Source organism: Stylophora pistillata, chromosome 4 (genome assembly GCF_964205215.1).
Source record: "Stylophora pistillata chromosome 4, jaStyPist1.2, whole genome shotgun sequence".
In the NCBI taxonomy this organism is placed as follows: Eukaryota; Metazoa; Cnidaria; class Anthozoa; order Scleractinia; family Pocilloporidae; genus Stylophora; species Stylophora pistillata.
This window is the reverse complement of record NC_142522.1, coordinates 31,430,374-31,450,909: the sequence shown is the minus strand read 5'-3', so window position 1 is coordinate 31,450,909 and position 20,536 is coordinate 31,430,374. Positions and strand designations below refer to the sequence as shown.

General features: G+C 39.8%; 1 protein-coding gene across 2 annotated transcripts in view; it reads right to left on the bottom strand.

The window, feature by feature from the left end:
• Positions 1-713: 713 nt before the first annotated feature.
• The window catches only part of LOC111335925 (E3 ubiquitin-protein ligase rnf213-alpha), a 56,036-nt gene continuing 36,213 nt past the window's right edge, over positions 714-20,536 (bottom strand). For both annotated transcript variants that reach the window (XM_088757146.1, XM_088757147.1), the window contains exons 51-82: positions 20,211-20,347; positions 19,163-19,680; positions 18,300-18,782; positions 17,750-17,919; positions 16,620-16,829; positions 16,223-16,425; positions 16,035-16,143; positions 15,647-15,747; positions 15,148-15,399; positions 14,594-14,705; positions 13,864-14,295; positions 13,263-13,382; positions 12,697-12,813; positions 11,928-11,984; positions 11,376-11,576; positions 10,958-11,036; positions 10,675-10,709; positions 10,400-10,497; positions 9,800-9,944; positions 8,829-9,006; positions 8,175-8,269; positions 7,324-7,381; positions 6,569-6,765; positions 6,311-6,452; positions 5,525-5,605; positions 5,121-5,307; positions 4,237-4,444; positions 3,705-3,776; positions 3,052-3,252; positions 2,221-2,310; positions 1,307-1,476; positions 714-1,127 (exon numbers count right to left, since the gene is read on the bottom strand). In XM_088757146.1, the coding sequence (XP_088613272.1) occupies positions 974-1,127; positions 1,307-1,476; positions 2,221-2,310; positions 3,052-3,252; positions 3,705-3,776; positions 4,237-4,444; positions 5,121-5,307; positions 5,525-5,605; positions 6,311-6,452; positions 6,569-6,765; positions 7,324-7,381; positions 8,175-8,269; positions 8,829-9,006; positions 9,800-9,944; positions 10,400-10,497; positions 10,675-10,709; positions 10,958-11,036; positions 11,376-11,576; positions 11,928-11,984; positions 12,697-12,813; positions 13,263-13,382; positions 13,864-14,295; positions 14,594-14,705; positions 15,148-15,399; positions 15,647-15,747; positions 16,035-16,143; positions 16,223-16,425; positions 16,620-16,829; positions 17,750-17,919; positions 18,300-18,782; positions 19,163-19,680; positions 20,211-20,347 (5,412 nt within the window). In that variant the 3' untranslated portion in view covers positions 714-973. The remainder of the gene's footprint in view (positions 1,128-1,306; positions 1,477-2,220; positions 2,311-3,051; positions 3,253-3,704; positions 3,777-4,236; positions 4,445-5,120; positions 5,308-5,524; positions 5,606-6,310; positions 6,453-6,568; positions 6,766-7,323; positions 7,382-8,174; positions 8,270-8,828; positions 9,007-9,799; positions 9,945-10,399; positions 10,498-10,674; positions 10,710-10,957; positions 11,037-11,375; positions 11,577-11,927; positions 11,985-12,696; positions 12,814-13,262; positions 13,383-13,863; positions 14,296-14,593; positions 14,706-15,147; positions 15,400-15,646; positions 15,748-16,034; positions 16,144-16,222; positions 16,426-16,619; positions 16,830-17,749; positions 17,920-18,299; positions 18,783-19,162; positions 19,681-20,210; positions 20,348-20,536) is intronic.

Genomic DNA, 20,536 nt, shown 5'->3' with positions numbered 1-20,536 from the left:
AAGCGGCAGAAAACTCAAATAAGCGAAAGAGCACAATTAACTGAGTGCGAGTTTTTGAGAAGTGGTGTGACGAAAATAGCCTTGAGAAAAACCTGGAGATGATTCTTCCCGAGCAGTTGGATAAAGTACTCGAGCGATTTTACGCCTCCGTGAGCAAACAAGAACAATTACGGTTGTGAACGTAATTTGTCACCCACGATATTAAAAGGTAGTCAAATGGTTTTCTCGTGAAATTAGGAAATAGTTTCGTAATTTCACTCGTCGCTATTTGATTACACATACTAATTTCATGTGCATCTGCGATGAGCACAATACCTATTGAAGGTATTGTTGGAGTTGCTTTTCTTGTAGATGGCTATTTTGGGCCTTAAATTTACGGTCATTTCATTGCATGTTGTGAGTGGATTGCAGCCAACATAGCGAATATACAGCTTGATAAAGCGTGGACGATTTCCTTCAATGGCTGGACAGGATCCGAAAAGAACTTTGCGAGCAAGATCATCGCCGAACACATCTTCTAGAGGGGATTGGAGAGTGATTATGTTCATAAGATAACAATTACCCATGAATTCCCTCATCAGTCCGATGTTGAATTTTACAAGTGCCAGCTGTGCAATCGAGTCGTAGGACCGTATCAAAGTGCTCCAGATCGCTGTTTATTATCGACGAAATGGACAAAAAGAAGAGCAGTAGGAGGAAAGGAATGAAGCTAATTTCATAACGACTTGTTACCCTTTATTGCTAATGGTTGAATAACTGTTATTGAAAATTAAGTTTTCGCGGTAATATGTAAGTTTATATTCGTCTATTCTAACCTGGTAGTTCCTCATTTCAGTTTCATTTTGAGTTCATGCATATTGTTCAATGAACAATACATCAATTGATTATAAATCATGGAAACAGTCAGTTGGAAAGTCCTTGAAATAACAATGAAGCCTAGAAACGTAAATCTGAAAACTCTAAAAATTATGTCCTAGGACATCATGGACCTTCTGCGTCCTTGGTCTCTGTCTCGCATTTCTACTGCAAGCTGGAACGCATGAATCACGTGCTTTACGCAGACTTCATCGGGAATCTCGTCCAGGTCGGAGCTGTCGTCAAAACTCATCGATAAGTACTCACTGAGCCTGAAAAAGAAATGCGTACGGTGGAGCAGTTTTGAAGAACAATATTGAGTAAAGGGTTGTATGTTAAAAGGTTGCGGTTATAAATAGCTTATACTTCATAACAAGGTTATAAGCTTTTGGTTGAAAGCACCTTTAGCTTTTAACTTTGTAGGTTCATCTATGTTTCAAGTAAGAATTACCTCAGTTCACCGGTTACGTCTTCTTCATGAGTAAGCATCAAACTGATGACTTCGATGATTCTACTCAAAAACAAATCAACGTTTACTTTTTTCAATGCTGCACTGAAACGTGTGATTGCGGGTCGCTGCATTTCTTGTTTAAAAATTTCTGAGATCTTCTCAAATGGATCCTAAAGGAATTGAAAAAAAATAAAATCGGCTTAAAAGAAACAGACAAATAAATTCACGGTCGAACCTGAGACCACAATTGCATAGACCACCCCGGAAACGGGGAGACGTGGTTGTTATAGACGGGTGGTCATTAAAGGATGGCTGACATAGCTAGGGGCTCTATGTGCGTTAGAGGATCTTGAGCGATGGGTGTCAATGATGCGAGAGGGAAGGGACTTCTTTGTTCGTCGCTCAGTGCATATAAAACATTAAATCGCACACAAAGCTGCCAGCCACTCAGATTATTATTGGAAGGTAGAACGGTGCAACATGATTTCTTCTATTTAGAAGGTTAAAGAATTGATTACAAGAGAGGTTACACCAGTAGAAACCAGAAGGATGAATGAGGGAAGACAATTTAGTCAGTCATTCGATTTAGCCGGGAGTACAACTAACAGGAGCCGTCTGCTTAAGTGCGCTACCACCCATTTTGCGGTATTTGTAAGTTTGTGATTAAGAGGCCGTTGTTAGCGTTAATTATGGCTGATGAAATGCACTCCGTTGTGGTGGCCTGTAAGGCAGGAGGAGCCCCATAGTGTGGCCGCTGTGACAAAACAGTGGCCATTGCAAGGAGGTATGCTTAAACCGTTAAGAGGGGAAGCAGCCTCTTAGAATCCCCCAAAAGAATTGTCTTTGTGATGATGATGTAAAAATTCAAGACGAGAACTCATGGGATTCGATTCAATTATTCCATGAAAACATACCTGTCCATGTTCAAATAAGGATTTCGCACGCGCCACGGCGAGTGTGGACCACAGATCCAACACATGAACCAGACAGCAAAACTGTTGAGCCTGAAAGATAATGATGTACCAGTTAAGGTTTTTCTGCAGGGAAAATTTAGAGATCCCTGGAGCATAAATCACTGGTTCCCTCTGCTGTTACCGAAGTTTTAAGTTGTATCCTGTGCAGATTCGCAGAAGATTTCGTTAGTTTCGCAGCAACCCATTAAAGGGCACGATGAAGTAGCAACTATAGCTGGCTTAAATTCAGTAAACGTGATGTCAGGCTGAGCACAGTCATGGTAATGGATGTTCATAAAGCATTCTAGACAAAAGATTTGTGAGCCCGGTGGCTACCCCAGTGTTCATATGAATCTGGCGTTCAACTGAAGTCCTGCGTTTGATCAAGAAAATAAGGAACCGTTTTTCAAAACATGTTTAAAAAAAACATCAGGTTGTTGTATTTTAATCCCTCCTGTATTATATCTTATTAACCAAGCGCGAGGGCCGTACTGGGAGAATATCGGCCCGAGGTCTTGACAGTACGGACCGAGCGCAGCGAGGTCCGTACAAAAAAGACCGAGGGCCGATATTCTTCCAGTACGGTCCCGAGCAAGCTTGGTTAATAAGAGATTTATCATACGACTGAAGTTCAAAGGGAAAAAGGTGCGGTATCATTCGGGACCATTCGGGACAGCGCCCGGTCCAATACTTAGAGAATATTGGACCAGCAATAGAGCATTTTGATTGGTTGATTTTAGTTATTGGCCCTCTGACTGCCCGAGTCATGTAATAAGAAGAAATATTACCCACCTTCTTACTCTTTAAGCTCGACTTTCCATCACTGAGACGAAGAACACGCTTGAGATAATCGCAGATTTTTGTTTCTGGATTTCCACCTGCCTTGGACAAGAAACCAACCGCCATTTCCAGGGTTGAGAGCAAATCACTCACGTCCCTGAGGTCTTTCAAATCCGCAAGAATCTGGGTACGGCTACGACTATCAATTGGCTCCTTTAAAAAAACACAAAAGACGACAATTTTGTTTAGGCACTGAAAAAAAAGGATCGAAGAGAAATTTCAAATTGCGAAAGGGGCTTAATTTTGCGGTTTTTCGAAATTAAATTTCCAAATCTGCAGAATCAGTTAAGATTTTTCGTACAATCGCAGCTAGATTTCAGTCCATTGATCGTGTATGCAACCGCTCTGTGACGTTCTTTATGGTCTTTGAGCTGATTACTATCTACCTTTTTTATACTATTACATGTTAAAGAAGAGAAGTAACTTTTCTTCAGTCGTTTGTCCAGAGCTGGCATTGGAATCTGGGCAGTGTAATGTCAAACATTACGACTATCTCTAGCCTCTAACTGTAATTTCTGGTGATTTCTATCCGATATCTTTGACAAATTAATTCATTTTTCTTGAAGAGAGAAGGCACCAAAAATGGTGAATATCACAGCTCTAACCTGTGGAATTTTTTCCCTCAAGTTGTCGAAGGACACATCGCGGTCATCTTCACGAAACACGAAATCATCCAGCTAAAAGAGAGTTGTAAGTATTGTCTGAATTTACTTCATGAGAGTTATTTTACATCGCATTTTTTGTTCACAATTATTCGCTGGATAGCGATATATCCATGGAATAGCATTGTCTGCCCACTGGACATCTTAGCCCTGGTCTACAGAGTGTGAGATTCCTCTAATCTTTTATACGCTCGATATAAGATCTACGTCACGAAAACTAGCGGAATCCATAAAGAACCTTCAACCAAACTGGTTGAACAGTAAAAACGACCAAGGAAAATACCGCCGACTTCAAGTTAACAGAAAAGCTACAGAGGATTAAAATACCGAATTTCCATTTATGGCTTTTAAAACTTCTTTTAGTTTAACATATCTACTTTTCGTTTTGTGCAAATTTAGTAAACCTTCCAGGAAGCTATGATTTTGTCTCTAGGACCGTAAATTTTTCTTACCACGGAATAGAGGAAATATTTACCTTCAATTCCACGATAGGCCTTCCCCGTAAGTACCTATCAACTATCTGCTTCTGGAGGGCTTCCCAGTTGTACTGCAATGATGTTTCCTTTCCTACCTCTAGTGAGTAGGTGCAGTTAGCTAGCATCACAGGTAGCAAGTCCTTTTCCGAGTCATACGCTACCAACTGCGACATCGAAACTTCCGAAAGGGGAATCTTAGCAGTGGAACTATCAATCAGATAAAATGAATTATGCACGGGTAAGTAAAAGAAACAAAAAAAAAAGAAAAGGAAGCAATTCTGTAGTTGAGGGATTAGGAGAGTACGGGGTTCCTCGCATGCTGGTTCGCCCCCCTTGACCAACAAAATAAAATTTTTTTGACAATAATAAAGCATTCTGATACACCCTCCAATGACAGTAAGATGCCGGAGAATCATAATCAAGTATGTCGTCAATGGCAAAGTGAATCTAAAGAGTCATTACGGTGCGTCTGTGTCAGACCTCACACCCTTGAGCAACGCGCCTACAACCATTGGAGGAAACTAACAAAACATCGATAAGATGTCAATTTTTATCGATTTATCGAGTACATATTAACCTCTTAAAAGAGATACTGTAGAAGCCACAAATTTGGATGTAAAATTAGAAAACGAGGATTAAGCTCACAATGGTCTCTTAAAGATAAGACCTCAAGGCAAACGATATGAGATCGTTGCTTTGATTGGTTGGAGATTTTTAATGTTAATGACTGGCTCTGCTTACGAAATTGTTCGGCGATATTATTAGTGATATAAGTTTCAACTTCTTAATAATCGTGCGGTAGTAATGACGTCATAAACATTCAATGAAGTATGACTGGCCGTATACTCGAACGTGAATTTGGAAATGAACAAATTCAACATACCGTGCGCTTTCGTGAGAGCCAACAGCACCGTGATATGCTTCTACCATATCATTATTTGCATTGACCAAATAGAACAGCAAAGCTTTGCAACAAACACCTGAGCCATCGTTTGTTGGTAGTAACAAGGATACGGTGGAGGCCATTTCTATTGGCTCAGAGCATTGTTCTCGAGAAAGCGTAAAACGACCTGCCGAAGAGAAATATTAACGTGCAAGAATTAGTGAGAAATAGTTAATGAATCTAAGGACTAATTGCCCTTCTGTTCTTGTTCTGACACACACACACACACACACACACACGCGCGCACACACACACGCACACACACACGCGCACACACGCACGCGCACACACACACACACACACACACGTTCGTTTTTCAAGCCTTTCGATGCTCAATTTCTCACCTGGTGAACACAGCTGATGGCGAACCTGATCCCAAGCGGCGCAAAAGCTTTGGAATAACTTTTTGAACTTGTCTCTCTGGTCTGAAAAATGAAATAAACGTTAGTTTAAACCTAACTCGCATTCTGTGAGCGTAGCTATATGGAGTTAAAGAACCGAAAAAGGGACATCTTTTTAAAGCTGAAGCACCACCCATTTATTACTCCCTGTAGGATGGAAGTGAGAGGGACGGTGCTTGATGCATTTAACCATGCATCCTCGCTGTCGCTCAACGAGTGCTGTGGCCGTGTTAGGTCCGGTCCAAACCGAATAACATGTTCTTTTCCGGTGAGAATAAGCTTGGAATTTCGCATCACGAGGATATCACTGTTATAGCAGCTGTCGTAAAAGTGGCAGAAAAGACGAAAAAAAGCTGCTTCGTCGTCGTTGTCATCGTTCTATTGGTGGATTATTCTACTTCGTCATCCGGAAGCACGGGTAAGACTGTAAGGCTGGGAAATCAGTCAGTCGTGTAAGTATTGAGTTATCTGTGAGAAGGCAGTCCCGAGAAGAAGTCTCGTTAGCGACTAGACGTGCGAATGATACTTCGGTTACTTGATGGAAGATATCATCAGAGTCAAAAATGGAACCGTTTGGTTTTTGGCAGTCGAGTACACGGAGACAGCTCCTTGAAAATCATCCTTCCGAATAGTTTTCTTGTGATTTTATGCACTGCATGCGTAAGGCACTGTCAGGCCTACTTCATCCATAAAGCAAGATTGTACAGCCTAGTCTACTACATGGTTTACCTTTGGACAATTTTTGCAAAAACTCTCGTATGGTGAGCTTATTGGCATCTTCTCTGTCGATTCGTCGATAAAACCGGTCAGTTAGTACTCTTAGCAAAGTCAGTATGTCCGGCAGGTGACGAACTGCTCGAAGTCTGTGTTCCTGCGACAAAGAAAAATATTCCTTTTCATTTGCATATCGCTATTCATATAAATTCAATGTATTCGTCAACATCAGTGTCTGCCCCTTGCTAAACAGTTTGCTTAAATTGAAATTACCTCCTCCAAGAACTTTCCTAGGACTTTACATGAGGCCATGTTTGATTTAACGTCTTGGAACTGACGAATCACGTGCTCAACAGTCAAACGTGTCCTATATTTCCAGAAGGCTGCGTGGCCAGGATGGATGTCTGCTGCCGAGCGAGGAAGTGAAAGGTCGTCCACCTCGTAAACCTCTCGCATCAGTGGATCGTTCCCTGCATTATGAAGCAGAAAATGCAGAGTTTCCCTTGAAAAGTCTAACTCCTTGTTCGGAGACTGGTACGTAGGTGTTTGGATGAGGGAACTTCTTTAGAAAATAGGATTTTGCACAAGTGGTGACACATTTTAGCTAACTTTTGCAACAGACGTCCGACGTAAACTATCTAGATAACATTACTACAAATCATTGTTAGATTGCCTGCATTTTGGTGTCTTCACATGGTCTGATGAGGAGAGGGAGAGATCTAAAAAGGCATGATTTAGAGTCTTGCTTGTTGCGAGTACTACAAAATTCAAAGTTTGATTTCGTCTCACGCTTTCTACCTGATTTCATATTATAAGACGCGTCACTCGGTTGCGCCTCGTGCGGCACGTTTTTGCTTTTACTACATTTTGACTTCATCTGTGATCTATTATTGAAGAGACGCACGGCAAAGGAGTAGTTGGACTACTAGGTATATCATAGTTGTCATTGTAATATTTTCTGTGACTGTTTATCTTTTGAAAAGAGTCAGTTTCAAGAGTGAATTGTTTGAAATTAAAGTCGTCATTACCTAGTCTTCTGTCGTTTACAGACAGGGCATAGAATTTTTTCAAATGTTCGTCAAGGTTCTGTGAAAGTTAAAATAAAAATGTACCAAAATGGTTAATACATGCACAAGTAGTCTATCTTCAGGGTGGATGAATAAAGGGATACGTTTCTAAAGAAACTGTGGTGCTGCGTCGGTGGGGTAACGAGGTAATTTGGTTTTATCAACTAAGCTGAAATAGTAAATTGGCCACCGTAAAGAGTTAAAGTCGAAACGTAAGCTTTTTAAAATAAAATAATAAATAAAATAATTTAGCAATGGACATTCCACTGGGTGGCTCTTCTTGTCCAGATCGAATTGGAATTTGGAATGTTGGTGTTTGCGGAGGGAGGAAAACCGGAGGACCCGGAGAAAAACCCTTGGAGTAAGGACGAGAACCAACAACAAACTCAACCCACATGTGACGCCAGGTCAGAGAATCGAACCCGGGCCACAGTGGTGGAAGGCGAGCGCTCTTTACGCTCTTTACACTTTAAACTTAGTTGATGAAACCAAATTATCTTTAGGGTGATCTATCAATGGAGCGCGCAGTTCTTCGAAATCTGTTTTTTTTCCATTTGCCGATGACAAACCCATTAGTTGTTGAACCACAAGCAAAGCTTTATTGAGAACATTGTCCAAATGTAATAATGGGACTTTTAACAACACGTCTTTCTGAAAAATGCAGTGAACTTTAGACCTTAAGACCAAAAACAATCACAAAACGATAAAAATATTTCGAAGAGACACTTCGCAAAAAATAAAAGAAAAAAGAAAAAGTAGACTAAAATAATCGAAATAATGAGTATCCTAGAAAGAGGAGGAAGACCTCCTACCGTGAAGAGAGGTCTTGCAAATACGGCCGAAAACTCGTTCTCCCACTGTCTTCTCTTTTCTTTAGTTGACCACTTTTCAGCACCATCAGTTTCTCCTTAAAATGGATATCAAAACAATGATACAAGTTAACTATAAAGAGTATCAGTTGCTCAGATATCATATGACTCTGATTTGGAAGTCTATCGATACACCTGTCTTTTCGATAAAAACAACTTTACCTCTTAAAAAAGAGTTAATTTGTAATAATGAGAATAGAAGCCGTTTTTAAGCGTGGATTTTAACAAATGTAGAAGGGGATTAAGAAAAAGATCAAGTTCAGAATGGCTGTGAGGGAGCTCCATATAGATGATTCCAGGAGGACCTTGAGATAGAAAAATTATCCTATGATGCATTTTTTGGATCAATATCAGTATGTAAAAAACCACGTACCCACCCCTCCCCTAACCCAACGTTGATCCTAACTTGTTATCAGTTGATTGTTGCTGCGATAGGGGAGAGGAAGGCGCACAGTTGCTCGGGTAATCATATGAGGCCAATAGTCAATCAAAATGTACATGTATTAACGTTTCAGAAAACCAGTTTAGCAACTTACATTACTCTTACATTACTCCTCTCTTGGCCTATTTGAAGTTATCAAAACTAACTGGACTTACTGGCTGTTGAACGGTCCACAATCGTCGCTAAAAGGTGATGAACTATCAGCAACACTTCATCCACGTTTCTTTCCAGGCTGGCCGATACATTCTCTAAATCATTCACAAGATGGTCCCAGAGGAAGCCAGTTACATTACCTGGCTCAACATCTAGCCCACGTATAAGCTGACTAATGGCCTAGAGGAATGTGCAGATCGATCTTATAAGAGTGGTACTCTATAGTCGGAACAGTGCTCAGAACTTAAAGTCCCTATTCACCACCAGAGGTTTATATATATTTCGATTCTTTGCGTTATCAAGATTAATCTCCAAAACCAATTTTTGCGATTGATTAATTATTTCCCGAGATATGCCGCCTCAAAGTTAATCTTTTCGCCACGCCCTTTTGACTTGGCTGGGAGAGAGTTACTGAGTCGAGTCTCGTGCCTACTACCTCTCCAACATTCAGTGACGTCCCAGCAAGAACGAATGTTAACTTCTTGTATAAGAACATGTGTCTATTGCTGTAAAATGATGTGAAAATGCCGACTCGTTGCGTGGTCGCTGGTTGCTCAAATACACCAGATTCGTCTTAAGACATATTCCTCCATGAAATACCTTGAATGTAGGCACATCGATCGAAAGACGTTCTGGCTGTGACGTCATGGGGGACTTTTAGTTACCAGAGTATTAACTTCGCCCTGCCAAATTAAAAGGGCGTGGCCAAAGGACGAACTTTGAGGCTACATATCTCGGGGAATATTTAATTAATTAAGAAAAAATATTTTTTGAGATTAATCCTAATAACGCAAAGAATGGAAATATATATAAACCTCTAGGGGTGAATAGGGACTTTAATTTGAGAAATTGAGGCTTGCTTTAAAAAACCTCACGATTACTGAACAAATTAGTTAAGAAAAATACCTCTAAGATACTAACCCTTTTACTTGGCTTAGAACTAGGAAACCTCACAAACCATTATATAATTTACCTCAGGATATTCTTGGGCTCCGGTCATCATGGCTGAATGGAGAATGATCCTCAGGAAGCTTACCATAGAAGGAGAAAGATCTCTTTCAGTGACTGTAAAACGTCGAGGTGCTCCCAAGATATGCCCTTTGTTAGAACGGTCGATCCTGAAAATAACACGTACGATAATCCATCAAATGTTCCCGCGAACGCCCGATTGATTAAAGGTGGCTACAATTGGTTTCGTTATTTCAATTCTTTGACGGATCTCAGCACCCGCATGTTTTTGTTTCCTTGGCAAAAGTATCAAAATAAATTCCTAGCCACTTCTCAATAACTTAATATCAACCCAACAAACAATTTCATGTTCCCTCTACCGGAGATGGTAAACTACCTTCCTTCGTCTCGACGAATTGCAAGGATCCACTGTTTTCCACTCAGAAGCGAACGGGAAAATCACAGCAAACCCTCAGGACCTGACTTGCCTCGCTTTCGTGTAATTTTCCCCAAGTAGATGAATTTTCGATTAAAAATTTGCTGTACACCACAACTATTCCTAAAAAGCTCCTCTACTTATAAAGGTAAACCAAATGTTGCATTGTCTTGAAACAATATCACTTGCCTGCATGCCTCCCTGTTGTTGGCAACCAGTTCATGTTTAAGTCCTCCAATTGGCGACTCGCAAGTGGGGCAAAAGCTCTCCTCGTCTGGTCTTCCACACTATCAGGAATAATGGATACAATCTACTTTAGGGGCAATTTTATAAGAGAACCTCCCTTTCAGAGCAGTCAGTAAATTGGAAAAAATAACGATCTATTAATCAGTCGATCGGTCAATCAATAACTGAATCATTCAGTCAGTCAGTCCACAGTTACATGATCGATAGACAGTACTTACGTCACCAATAAAGTAACGATGACCATTTGGACACTCTGAAAAACAAAGAAGTAATTTTTGACCCTAGGAGGCACGATAGAATTTTTAATATTCATTTGTGTAATACCTAAAACTTCCATCAGTAACATGCAAAGCATTTAAAACATAATTGACGAGATAACAATGGTAGACATCTACCTATAGGAAGACTCTGAGATCTACGACGACGATCGCACGATATCAGCAGGAAAAAACGGAGTACATTAATCCCATCAGGGAAATAAATATGAGATGCAATACTTACGATACCATTTTCCACCTTCTGTCATGGCTGAAAGAGTCTCATGAAAATTGTCTTCTGGCATTGTTGGAAGAAAAGAGTCCTGCAAGGTAAGTGGTAAAAGACGTGGCAACAGTTACAAAAAGAGAAAATCGGGTCTTGTACAAACTTATAAGCCACTTTTTGAATTGAGCACCATCTAAGTATCCTTTTTCTTGCGTGTGATATCTTGGCTTGAAATTTATGTGTCGCTGCGAGAGACTTTTCCCATCATTATACCGGATTTAAACAGGTCGCTGACAGCTCTTAGACATATTTTGAAAACCAATGCCGTTTAGACGCACTTGACAACTGAGCACGTTCTCAAGAGACGTTCGTTATCATCGATACCCAACCACACAGGTTTCAGCCGATCTAAGAACTGACGACCATTTGGACTCACCAGCATTTCACGCGGAGCGAGAAAAATTTCCTTTAAAGGGTTCAGCAACTCGTCAAAATCTATGCACCGAAGGACGGAAGTCACGTGAAACAAGATATCAGGCAAAGCCTTCTCCGCTTCTCTGCGGGTCTCTTGGACGGTAAGCACCGGAAATCCCAGGCCGAAAGGATTCCTCAAAAGACCAGTGACCAAATGTTGCGCCTGTTCGTTAAAAAAAAAGGAAAATTAAATGATATGACTTAATAATTTCTGTCCTAAAATCTGTTATAATCGTAGTATAAGTAGTAATGGTGATGTCAGCAACATATTGTAAGTGATGTCAGCAATATGTTTTTGGTAATTGGGATCTTATAAAAGCCAAAATGTATCTTGATCAATTTCAACAACACTACCACCTGCATGTTGTATGATGGGCCATAATACAAACAATATCAATAATCTTTCAGTAGTTGATCATTCAAAAGACATGCATGAGGAATATAGCTACGAGCTAGACTTCCTTAAACCCTGCGTTGTGCAAAAGTACTGAGAAATATAGATATTTTGACTTACAGTGATAGAAAGAAATCTGACCCTTGACAGGATAACGTCAGTAATTACAGCACATTTCTAAAGATGATATAACATTACGTTGTTAGTGGGTACAATATACGGCACAATTATAGGTAGTAAACAAATCATAATCTTGTTGCAACTAACATTCCATCGCTCGCAGCGACCGTGGGAAAGATGAAGCGAATCCTGTGTTCTGATTGGCTACCCGAGCGGGCAAGATGGGCCCATCTTGCCCGCTCGGGATTGCCTGCATTGATCCCGCGCATGAAAAAAAAAAAAACAAAAACAAAACAAAAAAGAATTAGAACCACGTTCGTAATTCTTGGACAATTTCGGCGATGGAAACGCAAAAAGTTGGCAGGAGATAGTCAAAACAAAGAAAACAGAAACGACTCTTGTGAGTTTTTGTGCTACAATCACATTTGGCTTTCTTTCTAGGCTCTCGAAGTAAACAAGTCATTCCTAATTCTTAATAAAGCGAAATCTTTTTGCAATGTAATAAATCCTTTATCAACCAAGCTTGTTTGGTAAAGATGGCTGGATATTAGCCGCGTTCTTTTTTCGCATTCAATTTTGTGCACCTCGATTTCGTCTCGGTCCATAAAAATGCAAAAAAAAGACCTCGGCCACTATCCAGCCATCTTGACCTCACGCTTGGTTAATAACCCATATATATATAAAATATATTGATCTTTTTGTCATGTTTGGTCTGAAATGACGAAACAAATGAGGAAATATAATGGAAGGAAACAACTTTATCACTCACTTCAGGCTGAAACTGCAAGTTTTGGGCCCACATTCCTTGCGGCACTGCGATCTCTCGATACAAAGCCAGAAGAAGAATGATATCTTTAGCGTGTTGCCTCGGTACCTCGCGCAACTTCTGAAACACAACAGATGGTATAGGGAAGTGAGTAAGTTCCTTTTTTACATTTTATCGTTTGTCAGTAATGGTATGCAAGTAATAGACCACAATTTCACCTCGCGATCGGGTAATTTATGAGTTTTTTGTGCTCTCTTAACATCCCACTAGGGTTATTGAACTAGTAAACCAAGAGCAGGTGCGATCTGGTGTTCCTAAAAAGTAACTACGAGTTTAACAATACAATGAACGATTAGCTTTTGACAAATCAGGTCGTACATTGTATAGTTAGCTATTGTCGCGGTACGAGTAACATTTAATAAGTGATACCAAACACGCTTAAATACTTCAAAATTTATTCATAGCGGTTCTTACACCTTTTTTTTTCTTGCAGTTTCATATGGACAGAAGGTGAAGAACATTTGAGTACCAAGTTCTTTCTTAAGTGCTGAAAAAGGTTTATTAGTTACCTCTAATGACGCAACTAGTTCATCCGTGTCGTTGCTTAACATTGCTCTGGCTATCGAGTCTCTTAATTCCTGATATAACTCTCCATACACAAGAAACCGATCCAGATTCATCTCAGCGTCCTGTTGACAGTTTTTAGTAAATATATAAACCTTTTTTTGTAGTATCTTCTCGAAAACATACTGCAAAAGTAATGATAGACACCCTTTCACTGTTGCACTGTTTGCTTGTAAAAATGGTTTGCACTGTTGCACTGTTTGCTTGTAAAAACGGTTTGCAAAAAGCTATGCAGAATTTGATCGAACAAAGGGAGAATGCAGGCACGGTGACGACCGTTACGAGACTTGAAGTGCGCATGCTGATTAAAAGAACATAACGGATTACAACAGTTCATTTCGCTGTGCACCAAGGGTATGTATCTGAAGCTAGTTCGATAGGGGACATCTCCTGAGCTTTTAAGAAGACCTACCTGTAGAGGAGTAAAATAATGTATAGCTATATGCGCCAACGAGGGTAAACAGTACTTCGTGGTTACTCTTTTACATTAATTAAAATGCATAAGATTAAGTTCAATCTGAAATATAATTTTGTTAACCGCCCCACCTCACTTCGTTGAAATTCAGCGGGAACGATCCACGCAAGATCCGGCTTTTCAGACACGGTAACAATGGCATGTCCCCCGTAACGTTTCACTAGCTGTTTGAGTAGAAAGAGAGCAGGAGATTTGGAACCTGGCGGACCCAACGAGCAAAGGGCCTGAACGGTATTGAAGAAGTATGCCATTGTATCTCGCGTATCCCTTTGAAGCCACTTTTCATCGTCGTTAACACAGCTTAGGTATAGGTAGTACGCCGCTATCCTTAAGCAGCAGCGTGCTTTAGCCACTGCTTCCAATGAATCTACCTGGATTTCATCAAAACTTGTGAAGTCTTCCTGCAACGTGCTTAGTGCATCTTGGCAAATCTTGTTAACGCTACCAATTTGCAGTGGAAGATCGAGGCTAGCGCACATGGCCAATGTACCATCGTGGTAGTTCTGCAGATTAAAAGGAATATGAAGTGAACAGTCAGTAAAATGCAATTCCATTAAATAAATAGTGCTTTTCAGCAACCGAATTTGAGGTATTTTTGTTTTTCATTAGGTTTGAAGTTTTAAATTGGAAGACACGAAATAGCTCGCTTACAAGCCTTGATTAATTTCTATTGCTCATAGCCATAGATTATAAGCCCTTCCTCCTGTGCTAACATATTTTGGTAGGTTTTTTTCTTCTGTCTCAGATCGCTATCTTCTACTATAACTGCTTTGTTCCAAATTAGAATAAATCCATATGTACCTCCATACACTGCACGGCAAGTAGACAAACATTGAGGATATGAGGCACCTCTGAAGACAGGCCTTGAGCTTGGAAGAGGAAGCGCTCTAGGTGTTGCTTGGCTTTTTTGTCACTATTAGGAGATCATTAAACGAAGAAGAAAGGTTAATTGATATGAAATTGTTTTTTACGAGAAAAACTGCCTGGAGAATAATAGTCATGGCGATCAATAACACTCCGTGTGAAAGAGTAAATGTGCGGGTTTTATAAGAAGTATCCAATCTTTAAACAAGTTTAAGAAAGCTATTAATACTTTTATTTGCAAAAGATTTTGAATTCTTTCTATGTAATTTTTATATTTCTACATCCTCTTAGTGTACATTTTTAGTTTTTAGTACCTTTGTAGAGTTGAATTTTTAACATTTAATTTTAATGTACAGTTGAAAATTTTTATATTGATAATTGCACAATATAAGTCAATAAAGTATTATTATTATTATTACTTTATCAAGATATCTTCAAAAAGTTTATCAGATAAAGTCGTTAAACGCGTTAAAATATATGGAGAGACGCACCTTGAATTGATGAGCTGCTGCAAGAGGAATGATCTCACAACAGGACTACTGTCTGTTCCAGATTCAGGAAAAGGTGAGAATTCCCTCGTTGCACCAGCAGAGTATGTTCCCGTAACATATTTCATGAGCATTTCAAATACGTCTGGATCCAAATTACGCACGTCGTCTCCAAAGCAAAACAGTGAAATAATCTCCATGAAGAATGCGTTGCAACGATGGATAAATTTAGCCTGTATTTCAGAGTCTTCATTTCTAGTAGAAACAATATTAACAAAACTGCATGAGCACGTAAGGAAGTATTAGATGAAATAATAAAACTGGGCTAACTACACTGGTCACATGGTTTGTACGCTGTAATTACGATTGCACATTTTCATTATGATGACCTCTCGTGCCTTATCCTTGGCGTTTCGTTTTATACTTCTCACTAAATAAAAGCAGAATTTCTATTAGATATTAATTGGAAAGTGAACTCAATGCAACTTCAGGTGTTACTTACTCTTGAAATCGTGGAAGAGAATCCTTCGCACAGCTTATCAAAAAGCGTTCAACAGTGTGCAGGGACTCTGCCTTTGTAAAATCTGTTTTTTCACCAAGGGCCTGAGACCAATCAATCAATCAATCAATCAACTTTATTTAACGAGGGTAACACGGGACAGTGCTTCAACTGAGTAACTAGTGGCCCAACTTATTAATCAGCAAATCATGAAAAAGTTGAATACACATGTGCGAAATAATAAAAAGTATTATTTATTTTTATATCATTTTGTGTTCCGTTCGTTTGCGTAAGAGTCATCTCCAAAGAGGTTTTCAATTGGCTTTCACTGTTCTGTTAGACTCTGCTAATTATGTCTTGCTTAAAAACCTAGTTTCAATGTGACAGCTACCTTCCAAAGGTTTAAAATGCTCTGCAAATCTCCACAATCTGTTGAGTCTTGGGATGGATACGCGTGCTCGATAAATAGTCTCACGGCACTAAGGCGTTGCCACATTGATCTGAAATTAAAGCCAAAGTAGCAGAATAAACGGATTGAATAGAAAGCACAAGAACGGTATTAAAACTAAAAAAAGGTACCTGCAGTGTATTAGCATGGACTCAGTCTTTTCTCCAACACGCATCTTGTCTTCGGTCGTCCTTTTGCCGATCATTTCTTCCACTGGAATCTTCACTGACAAAACTGAGTCACACCAAGCCTGTCTCTGTGAGGTGGTCTTTAGTTCCTCAGCATAAGGTTCCATACGTTCCAGGCACATTTGCAGAGCAATAGCATCAACAGTCTGAGAAAGTAATGTTTATTCACTTGTAAATGAGAGAATTATTATGTGGATACGTGCTCGACTGTGTAGAAGGCCAATATAATTCTCCACATATGAGCTCAGTACCGCATGAACAAATTATTTTGTTAGCATTAAAGAGTTTCCGATCGCACGTTCAATGGCTGTAATAAATTTTTAAATAAACCGATACGTACCATTTCGTTTTCTTCCCAAGAAAATATGTTACAAAGGTGCTCTGCAAGGTCAGGCTTGGCTTGAAGAAACAAGGCTAAGCAGTTGAGTCGCTGCTGAATACGAGAATGTGCCACATGAATCAGTGCAAAATCCATGGCGAACCTATCATCTGGTGAACGTCCACGGATCTGAAGCTCTTTTGCAGCGGCTGTAATCGCTCTTTGAACAATCTATAGAAGACAAAGGATCTCATAGCTCATCAAATGGTTTAGATATGGACATAGAATCCGCCGTAATTCACTTTTTCAACTTAATTAATCAATGGTTTAAAACGAGGTAACCCACCTAATGAAACCCCCCTAGGAAGAGTATTAACTGTGGGTATACTAATAGTAAATCAATTAGTCAATCAAAGTGCTCTGTGAGCAAACTCGTGAATTGACAGATGACTTAACTTCGCTATCGTACGGAATCGAGCCCGCTGTGTTATCAGCGGTTTAGTTAAAGTTATTGCTTTATATTGGTTATTCTATGTGCTGTTGTCTTGACACAGCGAGGAGTGGATGAGTTTGCTGTTCTAAGGGCCCGCGATGGACTCCGGGTGAAACTAAGTTGCCTTTTTTTCTTCCTTTCTTTTTTTCGTTGTTATTAACGATACAATAGATAAATTATTTGTGTTTTTATCGTTTCGCTCGGTACATGCCCATTTACCGTACCTCAAGGTACTTCAACAACTACCGTTTGAGTAAAATCACTACAAAGTCTGCATGAGGTGAGAACTTGTGCTGCTCGTCGATTTTTAATAGGATTCTTGATGTTCTTATTTTCGGTGGCCGAGTCTTCTTTAACCTTATATCTTCTAATTTAGACCTTTAAATACTTTATTTTAGTTAAGGATGGACAGCAATTTAAAATTAAGTAGCGAGCGTACCTCATTTGCATTTCAATTGTATTTTGCATGCCCAATTCATGAGTTAAAAATGAAGATAAAACGATGTTATGATTGAAACTTCAATGGCCTAGTATTCTCCACAAAGAGCCACATAAGCGTGTTAGTACCGTCATCCATGACAGGTACGTAGATACAGTTTTGCGGATAGTAAACTGCTCTTTGAAGTGATGAGACATAACACTCCTCTTACACAATTACCTCAGTCTCAGCTTCATCTTGAGGTTTGTGCACCATCTGTGTAAAGTCATGCAAATAACGAGCCACTGAATCATCGCCGCCTTTTGAGGTGGCCTCGGAAACAATCTGCCTCACGCTTGAAGCGTCCAACAACCTCCGTAAGCATTCAATGAGGGTTTCGTGAGAATTTTCTATCAATAAATACAGATTTGATGATTACCCAAAACTAAAATGGGCTGTCGAATGAATGTTTATTTTTAATTTTGCCCAAATGAACAAACTCTTATCATTTATAGAGAAGTTTCTAAGCAAAACACTTTATGAGGTTGTTTTTTTTAGTTGGTAGGTAAGAGAAGGATTGAGAGAAGGAACTTATCAAAAACTTTAAGCTTCATACAGGCGAAAGGTCTTCAGAAAGAAGGGGGCTTAATACAGCGCATACGGAAAATAGAGATGAGTCGTGATCGTAGGAACTATTAAAGAATAGAAAGATGTTTAGACCGAGGCCGAGACATATCTTCGATCATTCGAGTGCTAGAAAAGAGTTTAGCTCCAATTCAGTCAATCTAACCTGCAATACTTCTGGCCTCTTGAAACATCTCATCTATCTGTTCTTTGAGGAGCCACGAAAATGGAAACCTGCATTGAAAGGCATGCGATCGATAACCTGATTTTACAACTGGAACTTTGCTTCTGACTTTCTCCACATCTTCCTCTCGAGACATAAACATTCCATAACTGAGATCCGAAAAAGACGCGTCTTCAAAGATGTTCAACCAGAGACGTGATACCCAAGGGTCTTCACTGGCAGCCAGTTCAAGGTTTCCGTCGCGATCGATGTATGCTATAACTTCTGCCAGAATAGGGGCCACGACAGACTGGAAACGGCGCCAAAGTGCTTTTTTGAATGTTCCAGTTTCCTTCACAGTGCACGATTTGGCCTCGTCCTCGAGCCACTCCTTTCCCTCTTTTGGTGCTCGCTGATCTCTTTCTACTAGCAAGACATGGAGTCGTTTTGCCACCACCAGCTCGAAACGGTTGTCATCCTGTTGCCCTAAAAAGAAAAATATCAAAATATTGGGTAACTTTGACTATGAAGCTATGGACGACCTTGTAATTAACAGCTAAATTTCCCAAAAAGCCATTTTGTATAAAATGTATCGATAAGCTGTTCACGTTGTCCCTCAGCAGCATTGTTAAAGAAACAAGCAAAGAATATGGCTGGGATTGATTTTCTTATGCTTTCAGATAACAGTACGTGAACAGTGTTCTTGGGAATGTATTTTCATAGTCTACAAGGCCCCAAAGTAAAAGGGGGGGAGGTTGAATTCATTATGAGCGTTTGGTAAAATTGACCAAGTCCTTGAACAATGGCCCGCCCTATTCATGGACCTTAGGAGTAAATTTGAACTGAGAATATTTCAAGGATCTTACCAGTGCTCGAAAGTAAGTTAAGCAGCAATTCAATCCTTCTAGTTGCCCTTTCAAGCGTTGATTCATCATCCTCGATCTTGCTGGCCGCCATTTGCACGCAACTTGTTAGAACTTGGCTGATAGTAGGATGATTTTCTTTCTTTTCTGTTTCGTTAAGGGCACCCTCGAAAATTTCACTGACTGAACGTTCCGTCAGTGCTTCAATCGGTGGTATTTCCTCACTTGGAGGGCACAACTCGTCGATGTGGACAGACAACCATCCTTCACCTTGCACACCAACGAACTCTTTACAGCCCCCTGTCACTCTAGGCAACTGTATGATCATGAGAATGTGACTGCAACCAGTAAAATCCTCGTCCGAATCTTCGGCCATTTCCTCCAACTCCTTCTCCATTTCCCGAAACTCTTCTATGAGCAGATGACGAGAGCATGCCACCAAATTCAGGTTTTGGTGAGCCGAATCGCACTGAACGATTAACAGGCTCTCCCTTCCTCCCTGCTTGGCCCAAAAGTCTCTCCTGATTGACATATAATTAAGACTCGAATTGTAAAATGAATTGACGACTTCGAAAGACGTTGCTTCGTTTCAACAGTAAATAGATAATTCGTGGTAGAGTTTTCCAAAAAAAAAAAATTAAAGTACATTAACGACCAGTACATAAGAAAAATTCAGTTCCTTTAGTTTAGAGCATTTTCTCAAATAAGTGTCCAAGGTTGCGTTCCTTTCCCTTAACTACGCTTTGAGATTGGCTTAGTAGCCTGGCGCTTGACATGACAATACACAGATACGAGTTTGTTAATAATCTTATTTATGCATCCCTATTGCAATCATCACTTATCTAATCAGTCACGTTTCAATTTTGAGTATTACAGATTTATCCTCTTTCGTCGAAAGTATTTGCATTGCCGGATTTTGTAATAGAGCATGAAATGAATTTAGGTATAGTTGTCGTGACTCTATCGAGACAATTTCTTCCACCATCGTTGTTTCTCTTTGAAGCTACATGCCTAAACTTTATGAAAAAGATATTTAAAGCCTGGTTGTTACCCTATTCGGTTGCAGAAATCCTGTTCAGTTTGGAACTCCTTCAGTGAGACACACTTTACTGAACTTGGATGAAGGTTAACAGCACCGGCAATGGAAGAAATGTCTCGTTCTGTCAGAAGACGAGAGTGTGTCGAAATCTGAGGGAAAAATAACGAGAACGTAGTTCTTAATAGAGTGATACCATATTCCTCTCATTCGCGAAATTCAAGATCGATTTAGTTACAGAGTTGTGCAAAAGATTTTAAACCAAACTTGGAAAAATCTGCCACAGCTTAAATTTTTTTCAGAGATAATCTCCTAAATAAGAAATTCTCGCGAACTGATTG